The 27,965-nt window shown below is 44.2% G+C and overlaps 1 protein-coding gene across 1 annotated transcript in view; it reads right to left on the bottom strand.

Moving 5' to 3' along the window:
- Positions 1 to 27,965, bottom strand: part of BMPER (BMP binding endothelial regulator) — a 495,935-nt gene that overhangs the window by 370,037 nt on the left and 97,933 nt on the right. The window contains exons 5-6 of the mRNA XM_073549959.1: positions 27,439 to 27,529; positions 22,016 to 22,098 (exon numbers count right to left, since the gene is read on the bottom strand). Of these exons, the coding sequence (XP_073406060.1) occupies positions 22,016 to 22,098; positions 27,439 to 27,529 (174 nt within the window). The remainder of the gene's footprint in view (positions 1 to 22,015; positions 22,099 to 27,438; positions 27,530 to 27,965) is intronic.

Genomic DNA, 27,965 nt, shown 5'->3' with positions numbered 1-27,965 from the left:
TTGTGATCACTTTTTTTTCAGTGCTTTCATCGTGGACCCTCTCAAAAAATGCAAAAAAAATGGAATGTGAACATAACCTTAAAGTAATTTTTTTGATTTAGCTCATATTGAGATTTCCTATTAGGGAATGCTTTATGAAAGGCAGGGTGAGCTGTGTATATAGGACCATCAAGAGTGCTGTCGCTGGCCATGTACACCAGTGTACTATATATGAAAAAATAGTACTCCCAACGGTGAATGCAGCACACGTTGCAGGCACACATTTTGCTTGTATATGATGTCATACCTTTGACATACAGTAACTATGCTTTGAATACAACTTGAATAGGGCTTGTCCCTAATTTACAGTACTTGAAAATTAAATAGCATACATAATTCAAGACTAAAGCCCTGAAACTGAGGTAGACCACACCCTAAATCCCATACATAACTGCAGTCCCCATGCAGAGTTCAGGCTAGGATTCCTAAAAAATAAAAATAAAATCAGCAGACCATATTCCCTTAATAAAAACTCGAAACAAGACCCTCCTAATAAAGACTCCAAACCAGATCTGTGCTGTTAGCCATCCTCTACAGAGCATATAACTATATAATATACTGTAATATCTCATATCTTTATGTAATGTTATGCTGGTTGTACAGTGTTTGTTGTCCTTTACTGCCATCTACTGGCCACTCTTACAATATATGTTCTCATGTATTGCAGCTGTAATTTCCCACCATGCCTCTCTCTCTGTAACGCCTCCCATCTTGTTCCCTCACATTCTGTTCTTTCCTGAGCTATCTTGGCAGAAATATGCATCAGAGTTGGAGAGAGGATTTTCCTGTCACCTCTATCTTCCAACCTCGATCTTCTGCCTCATCCCTTCATCTTCTATGCCTCCTCTATCTCCTCATTAATCAAGGTACAATCAATAAACTGCCTAAAAGTTTGTTCACTGCATCTTCCTTTTTTGATCATCTCCATGTAGCTGGTTAGGCAAGAGAGGAGAGCATAGAAAGTAACCTATCGACCATTGCTTGAATAGAGATCAGTGGCAGAATAAGGTAACTCTTATTACCAACCCCCTTAATAAAGAGCCTATATCAAATAACTCTGAATACATAACCCATTAATAAGGACCCCATACCAAGCCCTTCTTAATACTGACCCAAGACTAGCCAACTCTGAATAGAGATGCTAGATTTATAATGATCCCCGATAAGCCCTTTTTCTTAATACAGCTTCCCGCCTCAGATTTCCCCTTTCTATAGACCTCAGATCAGATCCCTCTTTTCCAGAGTACCCAAACCAAACTTGTCCTTGCCACAAATCTAAGACTCCATTTTTTTTTACAGAACCCACACTTACATCTTCCCATTTCTGGATTAACTTTAACTCCAGCATGTCTGGTATCGGGGTGCTATTAGTGACGAGATCAAGCAAGTATGGGGGAGTGAGGGAAAGGCAAGAGATAAGTACATTTAAAATACAGTATGTGTTGCAAAGGAAAATGCCTACTCCTTTGAGATATGCAAATAGCCTCATCAGAAAGAAAGTGGACAGGAACTCTAGTGCCACCTATTGGAGGTAGCAATCTTAACAGTTAATATTGACTATAAGACTTGGGATAAGAATATGAATAAGAAACTCCATTAGCAGATGTGTTTTGGTGTGTTTGCACCTCATCAGTGCAAAGCACAAATACTAGTTTGGTTGGGTCAGAGGCCTCTGACCAGCGTTTCAAGGGATAAGTTTTCCTATGGAGAGAACCAAGTCGGCATAGAAAGACTTACAGATCTGAGAGACATTTTTTTCATGTGAAAGATAACAGCAGACATACGCAACTATAAAGGGATGTAGTTGCATATATCTTCGGCAAGCATAGTATTGAGAACAGGTGAGGCCTACCTCAATGTGTATAACCTTTTGGATGAGGATTATTGCTGCCAGGTTGCTCTGTCTGCTTTGTCTTTCACCTCTATCTTCGACTATCATGAATTTGTATGTATTGCTCCCATCATGGTATCTAGAAAAATTGTCTATTTTTTTGGGGGGGTTATGAATTTTAGATCTTTTTCAATACTTGTGGAAGAGCAGATGTTTCCTTAGAAGTTAAAAATACTGCTGGCAATGATAATTTCAAGTTTGACTTTTTGATATTTTTCCTTTAATCATGGTAATAACCAGTTAATGAAAAATATGATCATGAAAAAATGCACACAACCATGCAAGTCATGTATGGTGAGCTGAAGTGGTTGACTGCTCCTAGTTAGCTTTAAACCACAACTGACAGATAACACCCTGACACAAAGCAGACAGACTGGAAAAATATCTGATGTTTAATTCCTGCTGGTTTTATGGTCATGTCTATACCTAAGCAATAAATTAGACACAAACTATTTGCATTGCTTGTCTCATATAAAAAAGTAAAACATAACATGCGTTAAAAGGAACGACTTATGTTCAATTTTATCTTTGACATCTTCAAGGGGATGTGTGAAATTTTTAACGAAGCGATGTACTGATGCATCATCTCAAATATTTGTCCATGTTCTGGCATACTAGTGTTTAAAAGACTACAGTTACCTAAAATTTAGATTGAAAGACAGAAGTAGACTTCACTGATAAAATATATTGCAAAGTTTCTTATTTTCACATTTACTATTGATATACGGAAAAAAAACTATAACAACGGTTGCCAAAAGGACACTCTTTAGCATCCAGTGTATACACTGGGAGCTTTACCAGGGTATACTGCACACACTGAAGGAGCAATGTGAATTTACTCTTATCATCAAGAGTAGGGATGAACGGACCTGAACTTCAGCATTCATACACTTAGTGTCCGATGCGAAACTCCGAACAATGACTTTCTTCGGAAGTCCATTGCAATTTTGGAGTTCGGGGGAAGTCTGTTGCACAGAGAGAATTTTCTGGTTCAAAAGTCCGGGTACCCGAACTGAACTTTCAAACTTCCATGGATCCTTTCACCCCTATTCAAGAGACCCTTCCAACACACAGACTTTTTTTTTATGGGTAAAGCATAATATTGTATGATGAAAAGGTTCTACATCCTTCAATCATGTTGGTGTTTTAGTTGCTCAGTTTTTAAAAATGACTGAATGTACGTGCATTTTTTTTTAGAAAGAATACCGAGGTCATATATTAGAAGCCATTACTTAAAGGGAACCTGTCAGCAGGATTGTGCACAGTAACCTACAGACACTGTCAGGCCGGCGCCATTATACTGATTAAAATGATACTGTTGATGAAATCCATCTTGTGCTTCTTTTTCAATCCTAATTTTCAGTTTTTAGTTAATGATATGCTCATGTCCTAAGGCGGGGGTTCATGTATGTGGTGCACTGATTAGATATCCATATTGCAGACTGCTGACAGGTCACTGATCCCTCACTGACTCACCCCCTAGTTTGCATAATGAATACACTAATGTGTGTATTTAAAAAAAACATGTAACTTCATCCAAATGGCGGTGCCTACGCAATATCACTACACAAGTGCCTCTGCTGGCTAGTTGCTGCAGCCAAAAAAAATTACATTAAATTTTAATCAGTATAACGGTGCCGACCTGACACTGTGTGTAGGTTACTATGCACAATCCTGATGCTGACAGGTTCCCTTTAATGGGTGTGTCAACTGCTCGGGCACCCCTTTCTCAATCTGTATGCTTTAGAATAACACTTTTATTGACGTTCGGTGCCATTCCGGTGGTGTTAGCACTGTCTATCTTGGCGATTGTGTAACAGTGTGATGTCATGGAATCCCTGTGGCCAATTAGTGCTGCCTTCATACTCCCTGTCTTCGGACAAATTGCTTACATCCAGAGGACGTGAACGCTGCTGCTCTCGCTCTTAAGGCCCTTTTACATTTAGCGATGCACCAGCGATCCAACCAGCGATCCGACCCGGTCAGGATCGCTGGTGCATCGCTAAATGATCGCTAGTGAGCTTTCATACAGAAAGATCTCACAGCGATGCAGCAGCGACGCAGCGCACGATACTTACCATTCACACACAGCGATCCTGCGTCCTCCGGCCCGCCTCCACGCGTCGCTGGACGTCACAGCAGGAAGTCTCCGCAGGAAGCGCCCGACGAGAAATGGAGCCGGACATTCTCGCGCGATCAGCGATGGACAGCGGGGGAGCCGGTCGGAGGTAAGTATCACACATAGCGATATCGCTAGCAATATCGCTATAACGTCACAAAACCGGTGACGTTTTAGCGATATTGCTAGCGATATTGCTTAGTGTAAAACCCCCTTTACTCTGGATATATGTGATGTAACCCTTTGAGATAATGCTTGTGGAAATTCACTGAAATGTTCCCCAAGCTCCAATTTCAAAATCTGTTCAGGGCCAAATACACCATGTATACTAAGAAGAGATGAGCAGATTGCTTGAAATTCACTTTGCAAAAGTTTCCCCAAAAGTTTGATTTGTGGCCAATAACTTTGCTCAAATATCCATACCGGAAAGATTGTAATTGCTTAGAAATTGCATATGGGGGAGAGAAGAGAGAGAGAGAACCCAGCAAACCATAAGAGCTTACCCTCTATAAGAGAGGGTGAGGACCCCGCAGACCATAAGGCTAGGTTCACACTGCTGCTTTTGTTTTCTGCAGCAAAACCTGATTTCTTGGTAGGAAAGAAGCTGCGGCAAATACGCTGGTATAGGTGCGTATTTGGTACATTTTTTTGGTGCATTTTTGGTGCATGTTTTGTGTCTCTTTGTCCATGCTAATGTCCATGACTTTTCTGCAGAAAAAAAAGCTGCAAATAATGACACCTGCATTTTTGCTGCATTTTTTCAACACCCATTCAAGTCAATGGGTGAAAAATGCTACAAAAACGCTGAAAGAAGTGACATGCTCTATGTTACAAAAAGCAGCAAAGCACAAAATCCTGATGACACAAAAAATCAATGTGTGTGCATGAGATTTCAGAAATCTCATAGTCTTTGCTGGTACTGTAAAGAGCAGCTGAAAATTAGGATAAAAACGCAGCAAATACGCCCAGTGTGAACATACCCTTGGAGCTTACAATTTACAGGACAGGAATAGGACTCTGCTGACCATAAGGGCTTACAATTTACAGGACAGAGACAGGACTCTGCTGACCATAAGGGCTTACAATTTACAGGACAGAGACAGGACTCCGCTGACCATAAGGTCTTACAACTTACAGGACTGAGACAGGACTTCGCTGACTATAAGAGCTTATGTAGGGAAGTGGACTGACCTATGTAAAATGTGCAGTAAACATACTTGAAGTGAATTTGTATGTACATGTGGGGAGACAGAAGTAGTGAAAGATGGTGAAGTACTGGGTTTTGGCCACTAGGGGGAGACAAAGAACAGCAGGAAAAGGAGACGGTGCAGTACTAAGGTTTGGCCACTAAAGGGAGACAAAAGAAAGCAGGGAAAGGACTTCACAGCAGCTAAGGCTTAAGAAACAGCAAAGTCATGGTGGGCGGAGTTACAGGGACTCAAGAGGGGAATTCCCAGGGTAGGGAATAAAAGGGAGAGAGAGGGAGTCCAGGGGAGCCAGTCCAGGAGGAGGAGTTCAGCGGAGGGGAAGACTGAAGGAGGAAGAGACTGAAAGAGGAAGAGCTCCGGAAGGGACTGAAAGGAGAGACAGTCATGGGGGTTGCCCTGACAGGAGAGCCGCAGGACAGAGGGAGCCCGGGGGTACCAGACGGATGGACTTGGACAGGCGAAGCGCTATGGTGGTAGGCCTAGGGCAGCCACAGCGATAGAACCGCAAGGGACGTCACTTTAGGAGACAAGAAGGTGCAAGGTCCCCGGGCCTGTGTGTACAGAAGCTGTCATGCTGCTGTGGTCGTCGGGAGGATGGCCAATAAAGAGGACCTGTTGAACGTACACCGGTTTCTGCCTCCAGTCTGTTTGCGGCGAAAAAGGGGCCACTCCCAGTTGGCACAAGTACCTACGCTTACACTCTATAGGAGTGAGAACCCAGTTTACCATAAGAGCTTACACACTACATTAGAGAGATAGGACCCCATGATCTTAATAGCTTACACTTTACAGGAGAGAGAGGACCCTGCTGACCATAAGAGCTTATACTCTACAAGAGAGAGAGGACAGTACTGACCATTAGTGATAAAATGAAAACCTGGCACTCAACTTAATGCTTGGTGAGGCAGTTTATTGTAGTACCAGAAAACGTTTTGGTCAATATAGACCTTCATCAGTTATGTGCTAGTATGTTTGAAAGTAGCTTGAAGGAGGGCGCTTTTTATGTTTTTCACTGATAACGCCAGTAATCCAATGGTCAGAATGCTGCTGCAACGCAGGATAATCTTAATAGTTGAAAATATCAGCGCAGCCTGGTCCTCCTGGACGTGGGTAAACACCACTTGTGACCATAAGAACTTACATTCTATGAGAGAGAGAGAACCCCATTGTTCATAAGAGGTTACACTTTACAGGAGAGAAAGAGGATGCCATTGACCATGTGAGCGTACACTTTATAGTAGAGAGAGAGGATCCCACTGACCATAAGAGCTTACATTTTATAGTAGAGAGAGAGAGAGGACACCATTGACAATGTGATCTTACACGTTATAGTATAGAGAGACTTACTAATTGACTCTGGAGATGAATTTGATACCCAATTACTGATCACCATTGTCAAGGTATGAGAATCTATAAGCCAAACCCACGCAGCAATGCAAAAAGAATTGGCTGGAGCTGAGCCTCCCCACCCTCCCAAAGGAGGCATAGGCGGAGGCCAGCATGATGGGGGGGTGGTCAGGCACAGAGAGGGAATACCCGGGAGGAGGGGAGCTGGGGGAGTATATAGGGGAGGGGCGGGGGTGTCCCCCTCCTCTTTGGATCCGGGTGCCCAGCAAAAAGAAGTCACCACAGAGACAGGCACTTACCATGGCCGAGGTGGAGCAGCTTCTGGAGCAGCTGGGGACGGCGGCGCGGTCACAGCACCCAGGCTGGCTGGCGTCACAGGTGGCAGGGATCATGCCAGGGACCTCCGAGGAGTCGGCTGCAGGAGCGGTGAGGGAGCGGCGCTACAGACGGGTGAGGCCTCCTCAGTGGCTCTCACCCGATTCAGCTCCCAGGGCCTCGCGGCGCCACAGGGGCCCCTCCCGGAACCCTCCAGGCCGGGCGCTGCGCTCTGCTCCCACCGCCGCTACCCGGCCTGGGAGAGAACCGCAGGCCAGGCGAGGGCCCGTGGTGGTGACTAGGCCGCAGCCTCCATCCAGATGTGGGGGCGAGCCTGTCACGCGCCGGGCGGCGGCAGGCACCAGGAACAGCAGGGGGCCATGGCGGTAGCCTCCACGCCACGTGGCCTGCCTCCCCCTCAAGAAGAGGGGTGATCGTCGTGGGACCATCGGCCTGCAGCCTGGCAGGGCTGCCACCACTGTCCCCTAGCAGTGTGGGGACACCGGGTGCGGTGGGTGGCCGCTGTGAGGAGGCCTTGCATCGGCGGTCCGCTTCAGGGGCCGCTTCAAGAGGAGGAGGACGCTTCAGCAGCAGGGTCGCGGCCTGTTCCCCTGCAGGGCCAGCACCAGTGATGCCCATGGACGGAGGCGATGGGCTCTTTTCGGGTGGCCTGGAGGCGCAGCGGGGGGCCATACATGCTTCCCTGCTGGATCCAGGCGTGGCAGCAGGAACTCGATGCATGGTGTCCCGGCCGGCATCCATAATCGGGGTCCCGCCATCAGGGTCCCCCAGGGGGCCCAATCACCCCCATCTGGCTCCTCCTGTGGGGAGTCCCAGAGGTCGACAGCAAGCTGGCGAAGTTACATCCGCGGATCCAGGTTTTCCGGCTGGAGGGCACACAGCCCCCTCGCAACCTGGTGAGTATGGCTGTGTCCCCTGTTTGTCATCCCATTGCGACATCATCTTGGTTAGGTGGGGGGCCGTTGGCGGAATCCCTTGGTGTCAGTGGGGGGTTGGGGTTCGGTGGACTTAGCCGCAGGTGGCGGTTAGCGACATGCTTGTGGACATGCGTAATTTGGTGTCACGTCTGGAGCGGGGTCTCGTCACGCCTTCACCGGTAGCAGCTTGGATTGGGGTACAAACTGGGAGTCCTGCGGGGCAGAGCGGGTCGCATCTGGCTGGGCGCGCAAGCAAGGCGGTGCCGGTGCAGACTGAGAAGGAAAAAGAATGTCGTGTGCATTTGGACGACAGAGCGCATGGGGAGGTGTACGTTTGTTTTGAAGGCCAGTTGGGGGCTCATTTGAAGAAGGAAGTAAAGGAGCGCATTTGGAAGGATGAGTACGTGGAAATATTTTCCTTGTTACCATTAGAGAAATTTAATCTGGATAAGGGTACAAAGGATGACAGCAAAAAGGAGGATGAAGAAAAGCGCAGGTGGCGTCTGATCCCTCAGACGTTTGTTAATCGGCAACAGGCGTTCGCTATTTTGGCAAGCGTTATTGGGGAAAAGTCCCCCGATAATTATTATTTTGTTACTTTTGTTTGACAAAAAGGAGAGAAAGAAATAAGCCATGAGCAGGGGATCACCCTGAATAGGACATAGCATATATAATACAAATTTTATTAAACACAGCAAAAATTCTTAAAAACATTAAAAATGGTCACAAATGTGACACATACACAAATAATACAATGCTCATAATAGAGCAACCCACCTGCTACCAACTATCACCCTCACCGAGAATAATGCCTTTATCCCCAGGTCCATGTAAACAGGATTCTCAATAGGAGAATTAATAAGCCCACACATAGGTAATATAGAGCATATGAGTCAGAAACACCAATAATATACAAATACAATGAAAAAATGATGCAATTCCAACCCAGTAATTACAAAAAACAGTACAAGGGATAATGTAAACCCAAGAGGATGCTGATCACTATGAGGTGTACAAAAAAGATAGAAATGCACACTAAACAGACCTCATATATGCATAGAGGTACCCCAGCCCAAGATCAGGCATAGGGAACATCAAGGACCAGATCAGCCAGACCATTAGGGGCTAGAGAGGGTCTAAGTGGACAGAGAAAATCTCCATAAACACCCCAAATGATAACCACACATACAAATCAGCACAATACAAAACCCATGAGAAGTGAAGTGGGGCAGGTAGAGCCAGAGACCCGACACGTGTCACCACTCTGGGTGGCTTCGTCAGGGATACAGATTGCCAGTCAGCTGTGTCAATATATATGGTTGCATAATTAGTAGATAGGGAGCAGCTGCGCCGCTGCTTACCATGACAGGGTTAACATCCAATATACCTGAGAGTCAGCGGTTAGTCACTGATCCATAGCTATGGCTGACAGCTCACAGCAGCGGCATGTGACGTCACAGAATGCCAACTGCGCAAGCGTCGGTGTCCGGGAGACAAGGCACACATCCTGAATACAGGAAGTGAGAGAGAGCTCAATATTGCTACTGCGCAGGTGCCTGCAGTAGCCTACTGCGCAGGCGTCGGCGTATAGTAGACAAAGAGCGCGTCACGAATAAATGAGAAAGACCAATCAAGGGGACGCTTGCGGTCATGTGACCGATTAACCCTCAAAGATATACAGCTCACTTGCTGTGATGATTATCTCCGCAAGCGTCGGCGTAAAATAAACAAAGTGCGTGTCACAAATAGGTGAAGAGACACAATTAAGGGGACATTCTAAAGATATGCAGCACATTCACTGTAGTAATTATCTGAGTAGGCGATGACCAAAAACACTCCCCCATAGGCGCTCCCGGCCAGAGCGAGACGTAGATAACCACTGTATTACTAGTCATGCAGCTGCCATAGTCACCAATAGACGCACATCGCTGGAGAAAACAATGATAAGGCGCAATACCTGTGATCTAAAGTGCCTGTACTTATACAAAGACCGTGCTGCGCAGGCGGGTACGTTTTAATTGCGATAACATGGGCGTGGTGTGCGCGATCAATGGCCTTACTGCATCGTCTCCCACTGTCGTTCGGGTGTTGCAACAGTTAGTTTTACTATGTTTGGATCTGAATGCACACGTGACAGCGACACATGTTCCAGTTGACTCTCTTTATCGTTCACAGTGGGATCAGTTCCGCTCTTTGGCGCCAGAGGCAGAGATCATGGGTTTAGCTTGTCCGGAGGAGATGTGGAAAGTGGCTTACGGGCCACGGAGTCACTGATCGAGTCATCTTTAGCTCCAAAAACTTGGGAGGCATACCGGGCTGTATGGGGCAAGTGGGAGGAGCATCTTGCGGCTGGTGCGGCAGTCAGGCCCGGGCTGGATCAGGAGGGAATTTTGTTGTCTTGGTTAGGGCGCGGGGCCTCCAAGGGTTGGTCTGGTGTGAAAGCCATGCGTATTTTGGCAGGGTTATCTTTTGATTTTCGTTTGCGCGGTTGCCGCGATTGGACAAAGACATTTTTGGTGAAACAGGCGACAAAAGGGTTTCGCTGTTTAAAAAGCGGGGGTGATCTGAGGCGTCCGATATCTTAATGTACTCGAACGCCTGGGTGGCATTTTGGAGTCGTTGCGTTCTTCACGCTATGAGGTTCTGTTATTTCGCTTAGCCTTTTCGTTGGCATTTTTTGGCACATTGAGGGTAGGGGAGCTAGTGTCGGGGAACAAAGAGTCATCTGGGGGTATATTGGCCAGGGACGCTGTGGTTACTGCACGGGGCATTGAGTTTTGGCTGCGACGGTCTAAGACGGATCAGGCAGGGAAAGGCCGCCGAGTGGTGTAAGGTAGTGTGCCCGGGTCTTTGATGTGTCCCGTTCAGTTTTTGCAGGGTTTTGGGGAACTTAGTCCTAGTTTGAGCGGTTCCCTTTTGTGTCACGCTGATGGCTCTAGTTTGTCCAGATACCAATTTGGCGCTGTTTTTAAGAGGTCCATCCGATTGTTGGGTTTGGATGAATCCCGTTTCGCTTCTCATTCATTCAGGATTGGGGCATCGTCGAAAGCAGCAGTTCGGGGTTTGGATGCGGCTTCGATACAGCGCATTGGCGGTTGGGCGTCTAATCGTTACCGAACTTACGTCAGGTCGGTGGGTGGTGATTGGTGATGCAGAGGGTTGCATTCACATTAATTGAGGCTGGTTTTGATGTTGGCATTGCATTTTTTATTTCAGGTGTCGAGCCGTTGCTGGTGTGGATTTTTGGTCATTCCTTCGTTTACTGGGGAGCATTGTGGGCCGATGTCCGGAACGAAGGCAGGCAGCTCGGTTTTTCCAGGAACACGGCCTTGTTGCGTTGGTGTGGTTTTAGGGGGATGGAGTGGAGACGGGTCTTGCAGGAAATACACAAGTGCGTTCGGCTGGACCGCGCTCCGGACATCCTGGTGCTACATGTCGGGGGTAACGACTTGGCGGTTCGTCCCTTCCGGGAATTGATAAGGGACATCAAGCAGGATTGTCTGCGCCTGTGGTTGCTTTACCGAGGGGTCACTATCGTTTGGTCCGACATCGTCCCTCGGAGGCGATGGCGTTCCATGAGGTTTCTCACAAAGGTCAACAAGGCAAGGATAAAAGTGAACAGGGGTGTGTTCTCTTTTGTTATCAGGAATTGGGGAGTGGCTGTGCCACACTTTGATTTGGAAAAGGGCGAGGGTGATTTTTGGCTGGCCGATGGGGTTCATGAATTCGGTTGGTTTCGATATTTGGGCTCTCGGTCTCCAGGAAGGTATTGAGCAGGCCATAGCATGGCATGTTCGGGGGTCTCGGGCCATTAAGGTGTTCAAGGGCCCTCGTTGTGGCGGTTTCGAGAGCGGAAAGTCCTTGAAGTCGGTGGAAATTGGGTTTTGGAGACTCAGTGTCTAGGGTCTCCTTCGTTAAAAGGTATGTTGGGGTGATCTGGTGAAAGGTGGAGGGGGAGTTTCTGACCAAAGTGGCGAATCCCCGAGTAGCTTAGTGGAAAATATATATTGGTGTTGGTGCTCCCGAGCCAGTGGGGTAACGGCTGGGAGCAATCATGATGGGTTTTGTCCACAGCATTTTGGGCTTATTCACCAAGATCTTGGGGCTTCAAGGACTCCTTCTCAGTGTTCAAGTTATTGTATATGTGATTTATGATTCATTGTTTGTTATTTGGTGTTTAAATAAAGGCTGCTGTGGCCATAACATTCCAAAAGAAATCCTGAGTCTCCGTGTTTTGGTGTAGGTAATGGAGGTGACGTGGGGGGAGGCTAGGGGATGATGTGATGCTAGTTTCACCCTCAGGTAGCAACTTGACTCTACCAACATCAAGAATTGGCCGGAGCTGAGCCTCCCCACCCTCCCAAAGGAGGCATAGGCGGAGGCCAGCATGACGGGGGGATGGTCAGGCACAGGGGGAGTACCCGGGAGGAGGCGAGCTGGGGGAGTATATAGTGGAGGGGCGGGGGTGTCCCCCTCCTCTTTGGATCCGGCTCCCCAGCAAGAAGAAGTAATGGTTATGTGCATTTACTATTTTGCCAATCATCTTATAACTACTGTAAATGCTGCGAAAATTGACCTTTAGCAATATTTGTCATCTATCCCAGAGTGTGACCAAATGTAATATACATGGGCATACATTTCTATGGATAAATATGGACTACTGAAAATGTGGATAGATGAAAACAGGAAAAGCAAAGGAAATATTCTGCAATAATAGCAACAGATGACAGAATGATACAGGACATGGGAACATTTATACTCTATCAAGTGCAAATCTTAATAAAAGATTCATGAAGTTTAAATCATAATAGAATATCTGCATAAAGGATTTTCCTCGACATGCTGTCAGCGGCCCATGTAAATTATTGTGATACAGCAGAGCTGCAGTTTCTTCTCTTTTCATGTCTACACGGTATGTCTTTTATGAGATAAGAGGCTATTCCCAGAAACCCACTCATCTGTTCGGCTGCTATTTTTTATGTCTTATAGAAACGTGAATAAATTCACATGTCTAAAGTCAAGTTTATGGTAAATATGCGTTTGTGATGCTTCTTGTCACGACCAATGGTATAAGTTAATATATGACTCTGAGATGTAATCACGAACATATTTCCATTTCAGGAAAAGATAAATATGCAGCAGAACTTTATAAATTCTTCTAAAGTTCTTATGTCTGCTTACTGGCAGTAATAATGGTAAAATACACTTACAGTATGTGGGTTAGAAAACTTCTTTGCTGATTGCATCAACAGAAATAAATTATTTCCCTTATGGTCGTCACACCTTTCTTACAAGCGAATGAGATGATAAAGATATATGAAATAAATAGATAGATATGGGATAGATAGATAGATAGATAGATAGATAGATAGATAGATAGATAGATAGATAGATATGGGATAGATACAGTGGGTACAGAAAGTATTTAGACCCCTTTACATTTTTCACGCTTTGTTTCATTGCAGCCATTTGGTAAATTCAAAAAAGTTCATTTTTTTTCTCATTAATGTACACTCTACAAATCAAGTGCTATCGGATTAATTAAACACAGCTGGACTCCAGTGAAGGAGTAGAACCATCTAAAGGAGGATCACAAGGAAATGGACAGCATGTGATTTAAATATGAGTGTCTGAGCAAAGGGTCTGAATACTTATGACCATGTGATATTTCCGTTTTTCATTTTTAATAAATTTGCAAAAATTTCTATATTTCTGTTTTTTTCAGTCAAGATAGGGTGCAGAGTTTACATTAACCCCTTTACCCCCAAGGGTGGTTTGCACGTTAATGCCAGGGTCAATTTTTACAATTCTGACCACTGTCCTTTTATGAGCTAATAACTCTGGAACGCTTCCATGGATCCTGGTGATTCTGACGATGGTTTCTCGTGACATATTGTACTTCATGTTAGTGGTAAAATTACTTTGATATGATTTGTGTTCATTTGTGAAAAAAATGGAAATTTGGTGAAAATTTGGGAAATTTTGCAATTTTCCAAATTTGAATTTTCATGCCCTTAAAGGGAATCTGTCACCCCATTTTTCGAGTATCAGCTGCCGGCACCACCATCAGGGGCTTATCTACAGCATTCTGTAATGCTGTAGATAAGTCCTCTATGTAACCTGAAAGATAAGAAAAACAAGTTAGATTATACTCACCCAGGGGTCCGGTTTTGGTCTGATGGGTGTCGCAGTCTGGTCTGGCTTCTCCCATTTTCTAACGGTGATGTCCTCTTCTTTGCTGCCTGTCATGGTTGATGCGCAGGCGCACTGCTCTGCTATGTTGAGGGAAGAGCAGAGTCCTGCAGTGAACAAGCGCCGGGAGAGGTCCGGTGCCTGCGCACTGCAGTATTCTGCTCTGCCCTCAACAGGGCAGAGCAATGCGCCTGAGCCGGTGCCACGACAGGCAGCAAAGAAGAGGACATCACCGTTAGAAGATGGGAGGAGCTGGACCGCAACACCCATCGGACCAAGACCGGACCGCCCCCCCGGTGAGTATAATATAACTCGTTTTTCTTATCTTTCAGGTTACATCGGGGGCTTATCTACAGCATTACAGAATGCTGTAGATAGGCCCCTGATTTCTGTGCCGGCAGTTGATACTCGAAAAATGGGGTGACAGATTCTTTTTATATCACAGAGACATGTCACACAAAATACTTAATAATTAACAATTCCCACATGTTTAATTTACATCAGCACAATTTTGGAACAAAATTTTTTTGTTAGGAAGTTATAAGGGTTAGAAGTTAAACAGCAATTTCTCATTTTTAAAACACTATTTTTTTTTAGGGACCACATCATATTTGAAGTCACTTTGAGGGATCTATATGATAGAAAATACCCAAAAGTGACACCATTCTAAAAACTGCAGCCCTGAAGGTGCTAAAAACCACATTCAAGAAGTTTATTAACACTTCAGGTGCTTCACAGGAATTTTTGGAATGCTTTAAAAAAAATGAACATTCAACTTTTTTTCACAAAAAAATTAATTGAGATCCAATTTTTTTTTATTTTTCCAAGAATAACAGGAGAAATTGGACCCCAAAAGTTGTTGCGCAATTTGTACTGAGTACGCTGATACCCCATACATGCAGGTAAACCACTGTTTGGGCGCATGGCAGAGATCAGAAGGGAAGGAGTACCGTTTGACTTTTCAAAGCAAAATTGGCTGGAATTGAGATCGGACGCCATGTCGCATTTGACTAAACGCATGTGTCTAAACAGTAAAAAAAAAAAAAACCACAAGTGACCCCATTTTCGAAACTAGACCCCCTAAGAAACTTATCTAGATGTATGGTGAGCACTTTGAACCCCCAAGTGCTTCACAGAAGTTTATAACGTAGAGCCGTAAAAATAAAAATCATATTTTTTTACAAAAATGATCTTTTCGCCCTTAATTTTTTATTTTTCCAATGGTAACAGGAGAAATTAGACCCCAAGCGTTTTTGTGCAATTTGTCCTGAGTACGCTGATACCCCATATGTTGGGGGAACCTCTGTTTGAGAGCATGGCAGCGCTCGGTTGTGAAGGAGCACCGTTTTACTTTTGGCTGGAATTAAGTTAGGACGCCATGTCGCGTTTGGAGAGCTCCTGAAGTGCCTAAACAGTGGAAATTCCCAAATTCTAACTCCAACCCTAACCCCAACACACCCCTAATCCTAATCCAAACCTTATCCATAACCCTATCCACAAACCTAACCCTAACACACCCCTTACACTACTCCCAACCCTAACCCTAATCTCAACCATAACCGTAATCCAAATTCTAGCCCCAATTTTAGCCCTAACCCTAACCCTAACTTTAGCCCCAACCCCAACCCTAACTTTAGCCCAACTCACTTTAGCTGAAGTCTAACCCTAATGGTAAAATGGAAATAAATACTTTTTTATTTTATTACTTTTACATAAATAAGGGGCTGATAAAGGGGGGTTCGATTTACTATTTTTTTATTTTGATCACTGTGATCGGGAAAATGAACAAATAGGAAAAAATCTCCTATTGTTGCTGGGTGCTGGCAGGCAGAAATCGGCAGGCACACTGCGCATGCACCCACTATTTTCTCCCGGAAGAAGAAACCGGAGGCCTGGGGGACTTCAGAGGGACCTGCAGGGACAATGGAGGTACCGGGGGTGATGGGGGGATCAAGGGACCCTATTTGTTTCTCCTCTGATGTGCGATCACATCAGAGGAGAGAGGAGTTAAACGGAAAATCGGACCTTTTTTTGCGGTTGCCGTTATACCGTTAATAACAGTGATCGCAACACTGGGGTTAGTAAAAACCGACCCGAATCATGTTCCAATGCTGGGGGCGCTATAACCTTAAAACTCAGCTACATTAAAAAGCAGCGCTGTGGTTTAAGTACCCTAAACTGCCACAGTTAAAAGATGTATCGGTGGTCGTTAAAGGGATAAATGTAACTCATGATTCTTCCCTGCTCGTGCTGAACACTGACAGATCAAGGGAGAATGGTGAGAGCCGTGTTCAGCACCCGGCACCATGGAACAGAGCTTACTGCAACGCTTCTTCCCAGGCACCCTGCCGCAAGTATTACACATATGGAAACTGACATCTCCGGTACCGGAAATATCAGGACGTGTGAATTGTAACAGGTTTTTATGTTCGGCAGCTGTCACATGCTAAAGCGCTAAAAACCGCTTTTTATTGCAAAAAATAGTTTTTGCATCAGCACATTTTGCGAGCTATAACTTTTTCATATTTTGTCCCACAGAGTCATGTGAGGGTTTGTTTTTTTGCCGGAGGAGTTGACATTTTTATTGGTACCATTTTCGGGCACAAGACATTTTTTAATTACAGTACTTTCTATTTTGATTTTTGGGAGATATAATGAGCAAAAACCAGCAATTCATGAATTTCTTTTTTTGGGGGAGCGTTTTCACCATTCCGTGTGTGGTAAATTGATAAGGCAGTTTTATTTTTTGGGCCAGTACGATTAAAGCAATACCACATTTATATTTTTCTTATGCTTTGTCGCTTTTATATAATTAAAACTATGTTATAGAATAAAATAATTGTTTTTGCATCACTTTATTCTGACAGCTATAACTTTTTTATTTTTTCGCTGATGATGCTGTATGGTGGCTCGTTTTTTGCGGGACAAGATGACATTTTCAGCAGTACCATGTTTATTTATATTCGTCTTTTTAATCGCGTGTTATTCCACTTTTTGTTCGGCGGTATGATGATAAAGCATTGTTTTTTGCCTTGTCTTTTTTTATGGTGTTCACTAAAGGGGATTAACTTGTGGGATGGTTTTATAGGTCAGGTCATTATGGACGCGGCGATACCAAATATGTGTACTTTTATTGTTTAGATTTTCTTAATCCAAATATTTAATTAGTGATAGAATTTATTGATTTTTTTATTATTATTATTTTTTTTTTTTTAATATTTTTACAATTATTTAAAAAAAATTTTTTTACTTCATTCTAATTGTTACACTTACTCCCACTATGGGGCACTCATTTTTTGCAGTATGATCGCTTCTATGGCATGCTGATGAAGCAGCATCGGCATGCTATAGAAGCTGTCAGCTCTGCAACCCAAGCACACTGACCTGACAGACTTCCTTACATGCATTGCACATCACAGGAAGTTTCTCAGCACTGGTAACCCGAAAGTCATCATGACGACATCGGGTTACCATAGCAGCGAACGAGACACCGCGTCACGATGCTGGGTCTCCGATACAAAGGCAGAGGGGCTGTCAGCACTCTGCCTGCTCCCGGAATGCTGCGATCATGTTCGATTGCAGTATTCCAGGGGTTGAAGCGCCGGGAGCGGTCTGTCCATGGCCGATCGCTATGACGTCCATGGTCAGACAGGCCCAGGACACTTAGACGGGACAGTACATCAGATGTCAGAGAGGGCTTAATGAGATAAAAATGACCTTTTTTGAATTTACCAAGTGGCTGCAATGAAACAAAAAAGTGAAAAATTTAACCCCTTACCTACAATGGACGTAATATTCCGTCCATGTGACCCTGGACCTAATTACCATGGATGGAATATTACGTCACAGCGATCAGCGGCGCCCACGTGATGATCGCGGCCGGGTGTCAGCTGATTATCACAGCTGACACCCGGCACAATGTGTCAGGGGCGGTCACTGACCGCCCCCGACACGTTAACCCCTTGCACACCGTGATCAAACACTATAGCGGTGTACCGGGGGTTAAAGGGAAGCATCGGCAGGGAGGGGGCTCCCTCCGTGCTTCCCTGAGCCCCCCACGGCAGCGAAATGTGCAGCGCTGCTGCGGGGGGGCTCCTTTCCTGCAGGTCCCCGGATCCAATATGGCGGCGGGGACCTCCGGGGGCCTGCAGGAAGCTGGCTTCCTCAGTGCCTGCAAAGCGCAGGCATGAGGAAGCCTTCTGGACTGCCTGTGACAGATTGCTGATCTGTCACAGTGATCTGTGATGTGACAGATCAGCGATCTGTCACAGGACAGTTATGTCCCCCCTGGGACATTGTAATAAAGTTAAAAAAAAGAAAAAAAAAAGTGTAAAAATAATTAAAAAAAAAAATCGCTAAATAAATAAAAAAAAAAAAAAAAATATTCCCCAATAAATTCATTTTTTGGAAATAAAAAACAAAACAAAACAATAAAAGTACACATATTTGGTATCTCCGCGTCCGTAATGACCCGACCTATAAAACTGTCCCAATAGTTAACCTCTTAAGCGAACCCCTTAAAAAATAAAAATAAAAAACGAAGCAAAAAATAATGATTTATTATCATACCGCCGAACAAAAAGTGCAATAACGCGCGATCAAAAAGACGCATATAAATATCCATGGTACCGCTGAAAACGTCATCTTGTCCCGCAAAAAACGAGCTGCCAAACAGCATCATCAGCAAAAAAATTAAAAAGTTATAGCTCGCAGAATAAAGTGATGCAAAAATAATTATTTTTTATATAAAATTGTTTTCATTGTATAAAAGCGCCAAAACATAAAAAAAAGACCTAAATGAGGTATCGCTGTAACCGTACTGACCCGAAGAATAAAACCGCCTTATAAATTTTACCGCACCCAGAACGGCGTAAACGCACCACCCAAAAGAAATTCATAAAACGCTGGTTTTTGTAAATTCTGCGTCCCAAAAAACAAAATAAAAAGCGATCAAAAAATGTCAATTGCCCGAAAATGGTACCAATAAAAACGTCAACTCGTCCCGCAAAAAATAAGACCTCACATGACTCAGTGCGTCAAAATATGGAAAAATTATAGCTCTCAATATGTGGTAATGCAAAAACTATTTTTATAATAAAAAGTGTCTTTTAGTGTGTGACAGCTGCCAAACATAAAATCCGCCGTAAATAGTAAATCAAACCCCCCGTTATCACCCCCTTAGTTAGGGAAAAATAATAAAATTAAAAGAAAATGTATTTATTTCCATTTTCCCATCAGGGCTAGGGTTAGGGCTAGGGTTAGGGCTAGGGTTAGGGCTATGGTTAGGGCTAGGGCTAGGGTTAGGGTAAGGGCTAGGGATAGGGTTAGGGTTAGGGCTAGGACTAGGACTAGGGTTAGGGCTAGGATTAGGGTTAGGGGTGTGTTGGGGTTAGGGTTGGAGTTAGAATTAGGGGTTTCCACTGTTTGGGCACATCAGGTGCTCTCCAAATGCAACATGGCGTCTGATCTCAATTCCGGCCAATTCTGCGTTGAAAAAGTCAAATGGTGCTCCTTCCAAACTCTGCCATGCGCCCAAACAGTGTTTTACCCCCACATATGGGGTATCAGCCTACTCAGGACAAATTGCAAAACAACTTTTGGGGTCCAATTTCTCCTGTTACCCTTAGGAAAATAAAAAATTGAGGGCAAAAATATCATTTTTGTGGAAAAAAATGATTTTTTTATTTTCACGCCTGGGCGTTTATAAACTTCTGTGAAGCACTTGGGGGTTCAAAGTGCTCACCACACATCTAGATAAGTTCCATGGGGGGTCTAGTTTCCAAAATGGGGTAACTTGTGTGGAGTTTCAATAGTTTAGGTACATCAGGGGCTCTCCCAACGCACACGACACCCGCAGACCATTCCATCAAAGTCTGCATTCCAAAACGTCACTACTTCCCTTCCGAGCCCCGACGTGTGCCCATACAGTAGTTTTCTCCCACATGTGGGGTATCAGCGTACTCAGGACAAATTGGACAACAACTTTTCAGGTCCAATTTCTCATGGTACCCTTGGGAAAATAAAAAAATTGGGGACTAATTGATCATGTTTGTGGAAAACATATGATTTTTTTATTTTCATGCCTGGGCATTATAAACTTCTGTGAAGCCCTTGGGGGATCAAAGTGCTCACCACACATCTAAATAAGTTCCTTAGGGGATCTAGTTTCCAAAATGGGGTCACTTGTGGGGGGTTTCCACTGTTTAGGTACATCAGGGGCTCTCCAAAAGCAACATGACACCCGCAGACCATTCCATCAAAGTCTGCATTCCAAAACGTCACTACTTCCCTTCCGAGCCCCGACATGTGCCCATACAGTAGTTTTCTCCCACATATGGGGTGTCAGCATACTCAGGACAAATTGGACAACAACTTTTGGGGTCCAATTTCTCCTGGTACCATTGGGAAAATAAAAAAGTTGGTGACTAAAAGATCATGTTTGTGGAAAAAATACGATTTTTTTATTTTTACGCCAGGCATTATAAACTTCTGTGAAGCATTGGGGGGTTCAAAGTTCTCACCACACATCTAGATAAGTTCCTTGGGGGGTCTAGTTTCCAAAATGGTGTCATTTGTGGGGGGTTTCCCCTGTTTTGGTACATCAGGGGTTTTCCAATCGCGACATGGTGTCCGATCTCAATTCCAGCCAAAAACGTCAAATGGCGCTCCTTCCCTTCTGAGCTCTGCCTTGCGCCCAAATAGTGGTTTACCCCAACATGTGCGGTATCAGCGTATTCAGGACAAATTGCACAATAACTTTTAGGATCCTGTTACCCTTGGTGAAATGAAAATTGGGGATGAAAAGATCATTTTTGTGGAAAAAATATGATTTTTTAATTGTACCGCTGTATGTTATAAACTTCTGTGAAGCCCTTGGGGGTTCAAAGTTCTCACCACATATCTAGATAAGTTCCTTGGTGGGTCTAGTTTCCAAAATGGGGTCACTTGTGGGGGGTTTCCACTGTTTAGGCACATCAGGGGCTCTCCAAACACGACATGGCATCCGATCTGAATTCCAGCCACTTTTGCATTGAAAAAGTCAAACGGCGCTCCTTCCCTTCTGAGCTCTGCCATGCGCCGAAACAGTGATTCCCCCCACATATCGGGTATCAGCGTACTCAAGACAAATTGCACAATAAGTTTTGCAGTCCAATTTCTCCTGTTACCCTTAGTAAAATAAAAAAAATTGAACCTGAAGTATTTTTTTTGTGAATAAAAGTTAGATGTTAATTTTTTTTTAAATATTCAAAAAATTCCTGTGACGCACCTAAAGGATTAATAAACTTCTTGTATGCGGTTTTGAGCACCTTAAGGGGTGCAGTTTTTAGAATGGTGTCACTTTTGGGTATTTTCTATCATATACACCCCGCAAAGTGGCTTCAAATGTGATGTGGTCCGTAAAAATAAAATGGTGTTGCAAAAATGAGAAATCGCTGGTCAATTTTTAACCCTTATAACTTCCTAACAAAAAAAAATTTTGGTTCCAAAATTGTGCTGATGTAAAGTAAACATGTGGGAAATGTTACTTATCAAGCTTTTTGTGTGCCATATCTCTGTGATTTAAGGGCATAAAAATTGAAATTTGGAATATTGCAAAATTTTAAAAATTTTCGCCAAATTTCCATTTTTTTCACAAATAAATGCAAGTTATTTGAATGAAATTTTACCACTAACATGAAGTACAATTTGTCACAAGAAAACAATGTCAGAATCACCGGTATCCATGGAAGCGTTTCAGAGTTATTACCTCATAAAGGGACAGTGGTCAGAATTGTAAAAATTGGCCCGGGAGTTAACGTGCAAACCACCCTTGGTAGTGAAGGGGTTAAAGGGGTCTGAATACTTTGTGTTCCCACTGTAGATATGAGATAGATAGATAGAATAAACTAATACAGGCATGTTGATATAAAATGCTGGTTCTTTAGTGCAGTTATATGGTCGTTTCCTCCGCTTAACCACAACTTACAATGCAGGAACACTTAAGGCATTTGTTCCCTTCTGGCTGAAATTCATCTCCTTCTTTATAGTGTTGTCCTTCATATACACAACCTGAAACAGACAGAGGAAGTGGTTAGGAAAGTGAAAGGCTCCACAGTACACAAGGCATCTTTTGATCATTGTTACATGTTATCTCCACTTCCTTAGGAACATCATACAATTAAATTGATATTGGGGACAAAAGTACTTGTTATCTGTACATGCAAATTATATGGCTCCGTATATCTTAAGCATCTGGGTGGTCTTTTGTCATTGTAAGGATGCAGTAACAGGGTTGTAACAAACCACATAAACTATAACAATCATTGAACTACTGGCCCAATCTATTCTACAATCTATGGGTGTGTCGAACACTGCTTTTACACTGGCTGGCAGATAATCCTGTCCCATCATTCATGATAATTGTGCAATGTAAATGGATTGAGTGACTTAACGAGGAATCATTTAGGCGAGTGAAAAAAATTCTCGCTCATCTTTTAAAAATTGTATTATGTAAATGGAAATTTCTCATTCGTTCAACGATTAGTCTGCCTGCTCACCGATGGGCTCCTTGAACTTCATTTGTTATGGGATGTGCACATGATATGGAAAGGTGAGATGCATATTGATCTTTCCTATTCTTGAAAAATAAAGGGTCTAGTGTGATGTCTAGATTAATTTTGGGCCTTAGCTGGGTTTCATGTTTAAAGCCAACTTAATTTTTTTCTTTTTAATTAGAACTACCTAAAGTGTCCTATAGATTAGTGGAGCTCTTGGGACCTGGATCTCCAACTATGGCTCAAAAAGCCACCCAGAAATGTACAGCTCATCAGACACAGAGCGGTGTACAGGCTCATACACTTTCTTTTGGGCCTGTACATCATTTTCTGTGCTCAGGACTTGGATTCCCACCAATTTGCTGTCCATGTCAGGTAGTACATATTATTTAAAAATATTGTAAATGATTGTTAATCTTTAATATAGGCTCATATCTTAAATCTGCCATTATTTGGGGTTTGATCGAGGGGTCTGAAATTATTTGTGTTGCTGTATACAGGAATTATAAATTAATCCAGACACCTATAGGCTAGTTTAGGGATGAAGAAGGGAAATTCCAAAGATGGCTGGACAATTAACTCTTCGGTGGTCAAAAAAAGTCATTATGGAGATACTGTCTGTGACCCCATCTGAATGAGATACTCTTATACAGACAGCAGGATTATATGCTGTAAATCACCTGAACGGACCTGATATTATTATTGATTTTATTGTTGTTTTATTTTTAGAATGTTAGCATATACTTTTCCATGATTGAAAGCAATAGTGTATGTCTGCCCCTGTGTGTGGATCACTGTTTCCACATTTATTTTTCCTTCCTCTGTTGATAGATTGACTTCCATATTTAAAGGAGTGAAGAGATATTTTAGCAATCAAAATATAACACATTTTATTTTACTCTTTTACAATACAGTCCTAGACTCGAGTGCCCATACTATGTCAAATTTAGTAGGGAACCCATATTTTTGACACATTTTTGCAGTTATAATATTGTTAACTAGTTGCATGCGCATAAATAAAGAAGACAGTTTAGTATGCATGCAATAATCTGAATATTTTTAATCTTAGACACCTGACTTCTTATCAAGCAATAATTCTGCGATGAGAACAGAGTCTCTAATATAACACGGTAAGTGTCACTCTGTCCGAAGCCTTTATAGAGTGCACAAGCGCGATGCGCCTGTGCAGTCTGGCTCCAGACAGAATGAGGCAGCCAGCGGTGAGGAGTGTGTATGGCGCCGGAGATGGCGGTACCATACACACTGCATACTGCCATCTCTGACGCCATACTTACATACTTAGGCCTGTTTCACACATGAGTTTTTTTGTGTCAGTTAAAATCCTCCAAAATAGCGGAAAGCGGATCCGTTTTTAACTGATGTGAACGGCTGCCACCGGACCGTTTTTTTTTTACGGATCCGCTGAATGAAGAATTTTAAAGGAACCGCTGCCCGGGAAAGAGAGAGAGAGAGAGAGAGAATTTTTTCTGGCCGCCAGAAATGATTTCAGGGTTAAGTTTCTGCCTGACTTCATTCCTCCGGGCATGCGCACTATAAAACTGCGGATCCTGCAGCACAAAAAACGTTACATGGTCTGTCCAGGCATCTCGGCGGACGCAAAAAAAATTGACGGATCCGCAAAAAAACGGATCCAACGGATGGCCATCTGTCAAGTTCCGCTGGTAATGCAAATCAATGGGGAAAAAAACGGATCCGCCAAAAAAAAATGGCGGATCCGTTTTTTTGCAAAAACGGCGGATTTTGACTGATGGTCAAAAACGGAAGTGTGAAACAGGCCTTACCTGACTGGGAGGAGCGTTGCCGTGGCGCTTCTCTTTGGCCGGAGACCGGGGCAGGAGGGCGGCTGGAATCGCAGATGCGCATAGCGCGATCTGGTGCCATTTTACTGAAGACACACTTGCAGTGTGTCTTCAGCAATATGGTGCCGGACAGCGCTATGGGCATGCCCAATTACGGCCGCACTCCTGCCCGGGCCTCCAGTAGAACGTGACAGCGCTGGAGCACAGGAAAGAAGGGTGAGTATAAATGTTTTTTTATTTGTATGTGTGTAGTATTAATAGGAGTGAGGGGACCATGCATACCAGGATAGGGGAGGTGAGAGGACCATGCATACCAGGATAGGGGGGTGAGGGGGCCATGCATACCAGGATTGGGGGTGAGGGGGCCATGCATACCAGGATTGGGGGGTGAGGGGGCCATGCATACCAGGATTGGGGGATGAGGGGTACCATGCTTACCAGGATAGGGGGTGTGAGGGGACCATGAATACCAGGATTGGGGGATGAGGGGTGCCATGCATACCAGGATTGCGGGATGAGGGGTACCATGCATACCAGGATAGGGGATGAGGGGACAATGCATACCAGGATAGGGGGGTGAGAGGACCATGCATACTAGGATTGCGGGATGAGGGGTACCATGCATACCAGGATTGCGGGATGAGGGGTACCATGCATAACAGGATAGGGGGTGAGGGGACCATGCATACCAGGATAGGGGGTGAGGGGACCATGCATACCAGGATAGGGGGTGAGGGGACCATGCATACCAGGATATGGGGTGAGGGGATCATACATACCAGGATGAAGAATAGGGTGCCATTCATAGCAGGATTGGGGGGGTGAGGGTACCATGCATACCAGGGTAGGAATGAGGGGTGCCATGCGTACCAGGATAGGAGGGTGGCAGCACATAGCAGGATGGGAGACCATATACCAATAAAAATGCTCGCCACCCGGGTGTAGAATGGGTTCATAGCTAGTTCAGTTATATAATAATAATAATAATAATAAATTTTATTTTTATAGCGCCGACATATTCCGCAGCACTTTACATTTCAGAGGGGATTTGTACAGACAATAGACATTACAGCATAACAATAATCACATACAGTAGATTATAACAAATACCAAGAGGAAAGAGGGCCCTGCTCGCAAGCTTACAGTCTATGAGGAAAGAGGGAGACACGAAAGGTGGGTGGTAACAGTTACCCTGATTGTATGGACCAGTCATAATGTTAAGTGTGTAACAGTACAGACACAGAGGGCTAATGGAGGCATAAAGCATGTGGGAACATGATGCGGGGAACCTGGTTATGGTAAAACTTTTGGCTCTGCCACACAGGGATAGATTAGGTTAATGTGTTGGGGTGGTAGGCCAGTCTGAATAAATGCGTTTTCAGGACACGCTTAAAATTGTGGGGATTGGGGACTAATCGTATTGACCTGGGAAGTGCATTCCAAAGAATTGGCGCGGCACGTGTAAAGTCTTGGAGACGGGAGTGGGAGGTTCTGACTATTGAGGATGCTAATCTCAGGTCATCAGCAGAACGGAGGGCGCGGGTAGGGTGGTATACTGAAACAAGGGAGGAGATGTAGGGTGGTGATGAGCCATGGAGGGCTTTGTGAGTGAGGGTAATAAGTTTATACTGAATTCTGGAGTGGATGGGTAGCCAGTGTAATGACTGGCACAAGGTAGAGGCATCGGTGTAACGATTGGTGAGGAATATGATCCTGGCTGCAGCATTCAAGACAGATTGGAGGGGGGAGAGTTTGGTAAGAGGGAGACCGATTAGAAGAGAGTTACAATAGTTGAGACGAGAATGAATAAGAGAAACAGTAAGAGTTTTTGCAGAGTCAAAGGTAAGAAAAGGTCGAATTCTAGAAATGTTTTTGAGGTGCAGATGACAAGAGCGAGCCAGTGATCGAATGTGGGGGGCAAAGGAAAGCTCGGAATCAAGTATGACCCCAAGACAGCGGGCCTGTTGCTGGGGAGTAATAGTGGAACCACACACAGAAATGGCAATGTCGGGTATAGGTACATTAGTAGAGGGAGGAAACACCAGGAGTTCAGTCTTTGACAGGTTCAGTTTCAGATATAGTGAGGACATGATATTAGACACAGCGTTTAGACAATCGCCGGTGTTTTCTAGAAAGGCTGGCGTGATGTCAGGAGAAGAAGCGTATAATTGGGTGTCATCAGCATAGAGATGGTACTGGAAATCAAATCTACTGATTGTTTGACCAATAGGGGCAGTGTACAAGGAGAAGAGGAGGGGACCTAGAACCGATCCTTGGGGGACCCCAACAGTAAGGGGAAGATGAGAGGAGGAGGAACTGGCAAAAGATACAGTAAAGGAGCGGTCGGAGAGATAGGAGGAGAACCAGGAGAGAACGGTATCCTTGAGGCCAATGGAACGGAGCATAGTGAGGAGGAGCTGATGATCCACAGTGTCGAATGCTGCAGAGAGATCCAAGAGAATTAGCATGGAGTAGTGACCATTTGATTTAGCTGTTAGCAGATCATTAGAGACTTTAGTGAGGGCAGTTTCAGTGGAGTGTAAAGAGCGGAAACCGGATTGGAGAGGGTCGAGAAGAGAGTTTTCTGAGAGATAGCGGATAAGACGGGAGTGGACCAGGCGTTCCAGGAGTTTAGAGATGAAGGGAAGATTAGAGACAGGTCTATAGTTAGCGGCACAGTTTTGGTCGAGGGATGGTTTTTTAAGTAGTGGATGTATGATGGCATGCTTAAATGAGAAGGGAAAAATACCAGAAGAGAGAGAGAGGTTAAATATTTTAGTTAGGTGAGGGGTGACAGCAGGGGAAAGGGACTGAAGGAGCTGTGACGGAAATGGGTCACTGGTGCAAGTAGTTGGGCGAGAAGATGCAAGGAGCCTGCTTACTTCTTCTTCTGTGACTGGTTCAATATCAGAGAGTGAGTTCGATGCAGTGGGGGAGGGAGGACAGTGCATGGTATGAGGTGATATGAGGTGAGGTTATATAATATTACCTGACCTTCATCACACTTTTCAGTGCATATCATGCATATGAATTACCTGGACATGTGGGACAGCATAATCCTGGCTCCTTTACAGGGTTCTTACAGTGAACTAGACATTGCACGTGAGATTCTGTGATAACCCCTTCCTGTAAGACGAACAACACAATTAAATTACATTTCCTTAATGTGGCTAAGTAATATAGTACAATAAGTAAAAAATAAAATAATGTAAAGTCTTAGAGCAAACATGCATTTCTTTAACGGGCAACTCTTAACTGAAAATAACATTGTTTAAATCAGCTTTTTGTGTTAAATGCATTTTTTGAATTGGTGACAATATTTTTGTTCCATAGAAATCTTGCAGTTTTCATACAGACCACCAGAGTATTTTGGACTCTAATGTCCTGTTTCAGCAAGCAACACATGCATATAGCCACAATAAGCAGACTCTAAAGGCCCCGTCACACACAGCAATATAGCTAGCGAGATCGCTGATTTTGTGATGCCACATCGATCTCGCCAGCGACATCGCTGTGTGTGACATGGATCAGCGACCGGCCCCCCTGCCGGGTATCACTGATT

This window comes from Dendrobates tinctorius, unplaced genomic scaffold (genome assembly GCF_039654945.1).
Source record: "Dendrobates tinctorius isolate UK_male_01 unplaced genomic scaffold, ASM3965494v1 ptg000162l, whole genome shotgun sequence".
Lineage (NCBI taxonomy): Eukaryota > Metazoa > Chordata > Amphibia > Anura > Dendrobatidae > Dendrobates > Dendrobates tinctorius.
Note: the sequence above shows the minus strand (reverse complement) of the source record. Positions and strands in the feature narration are given on the sequence as shown.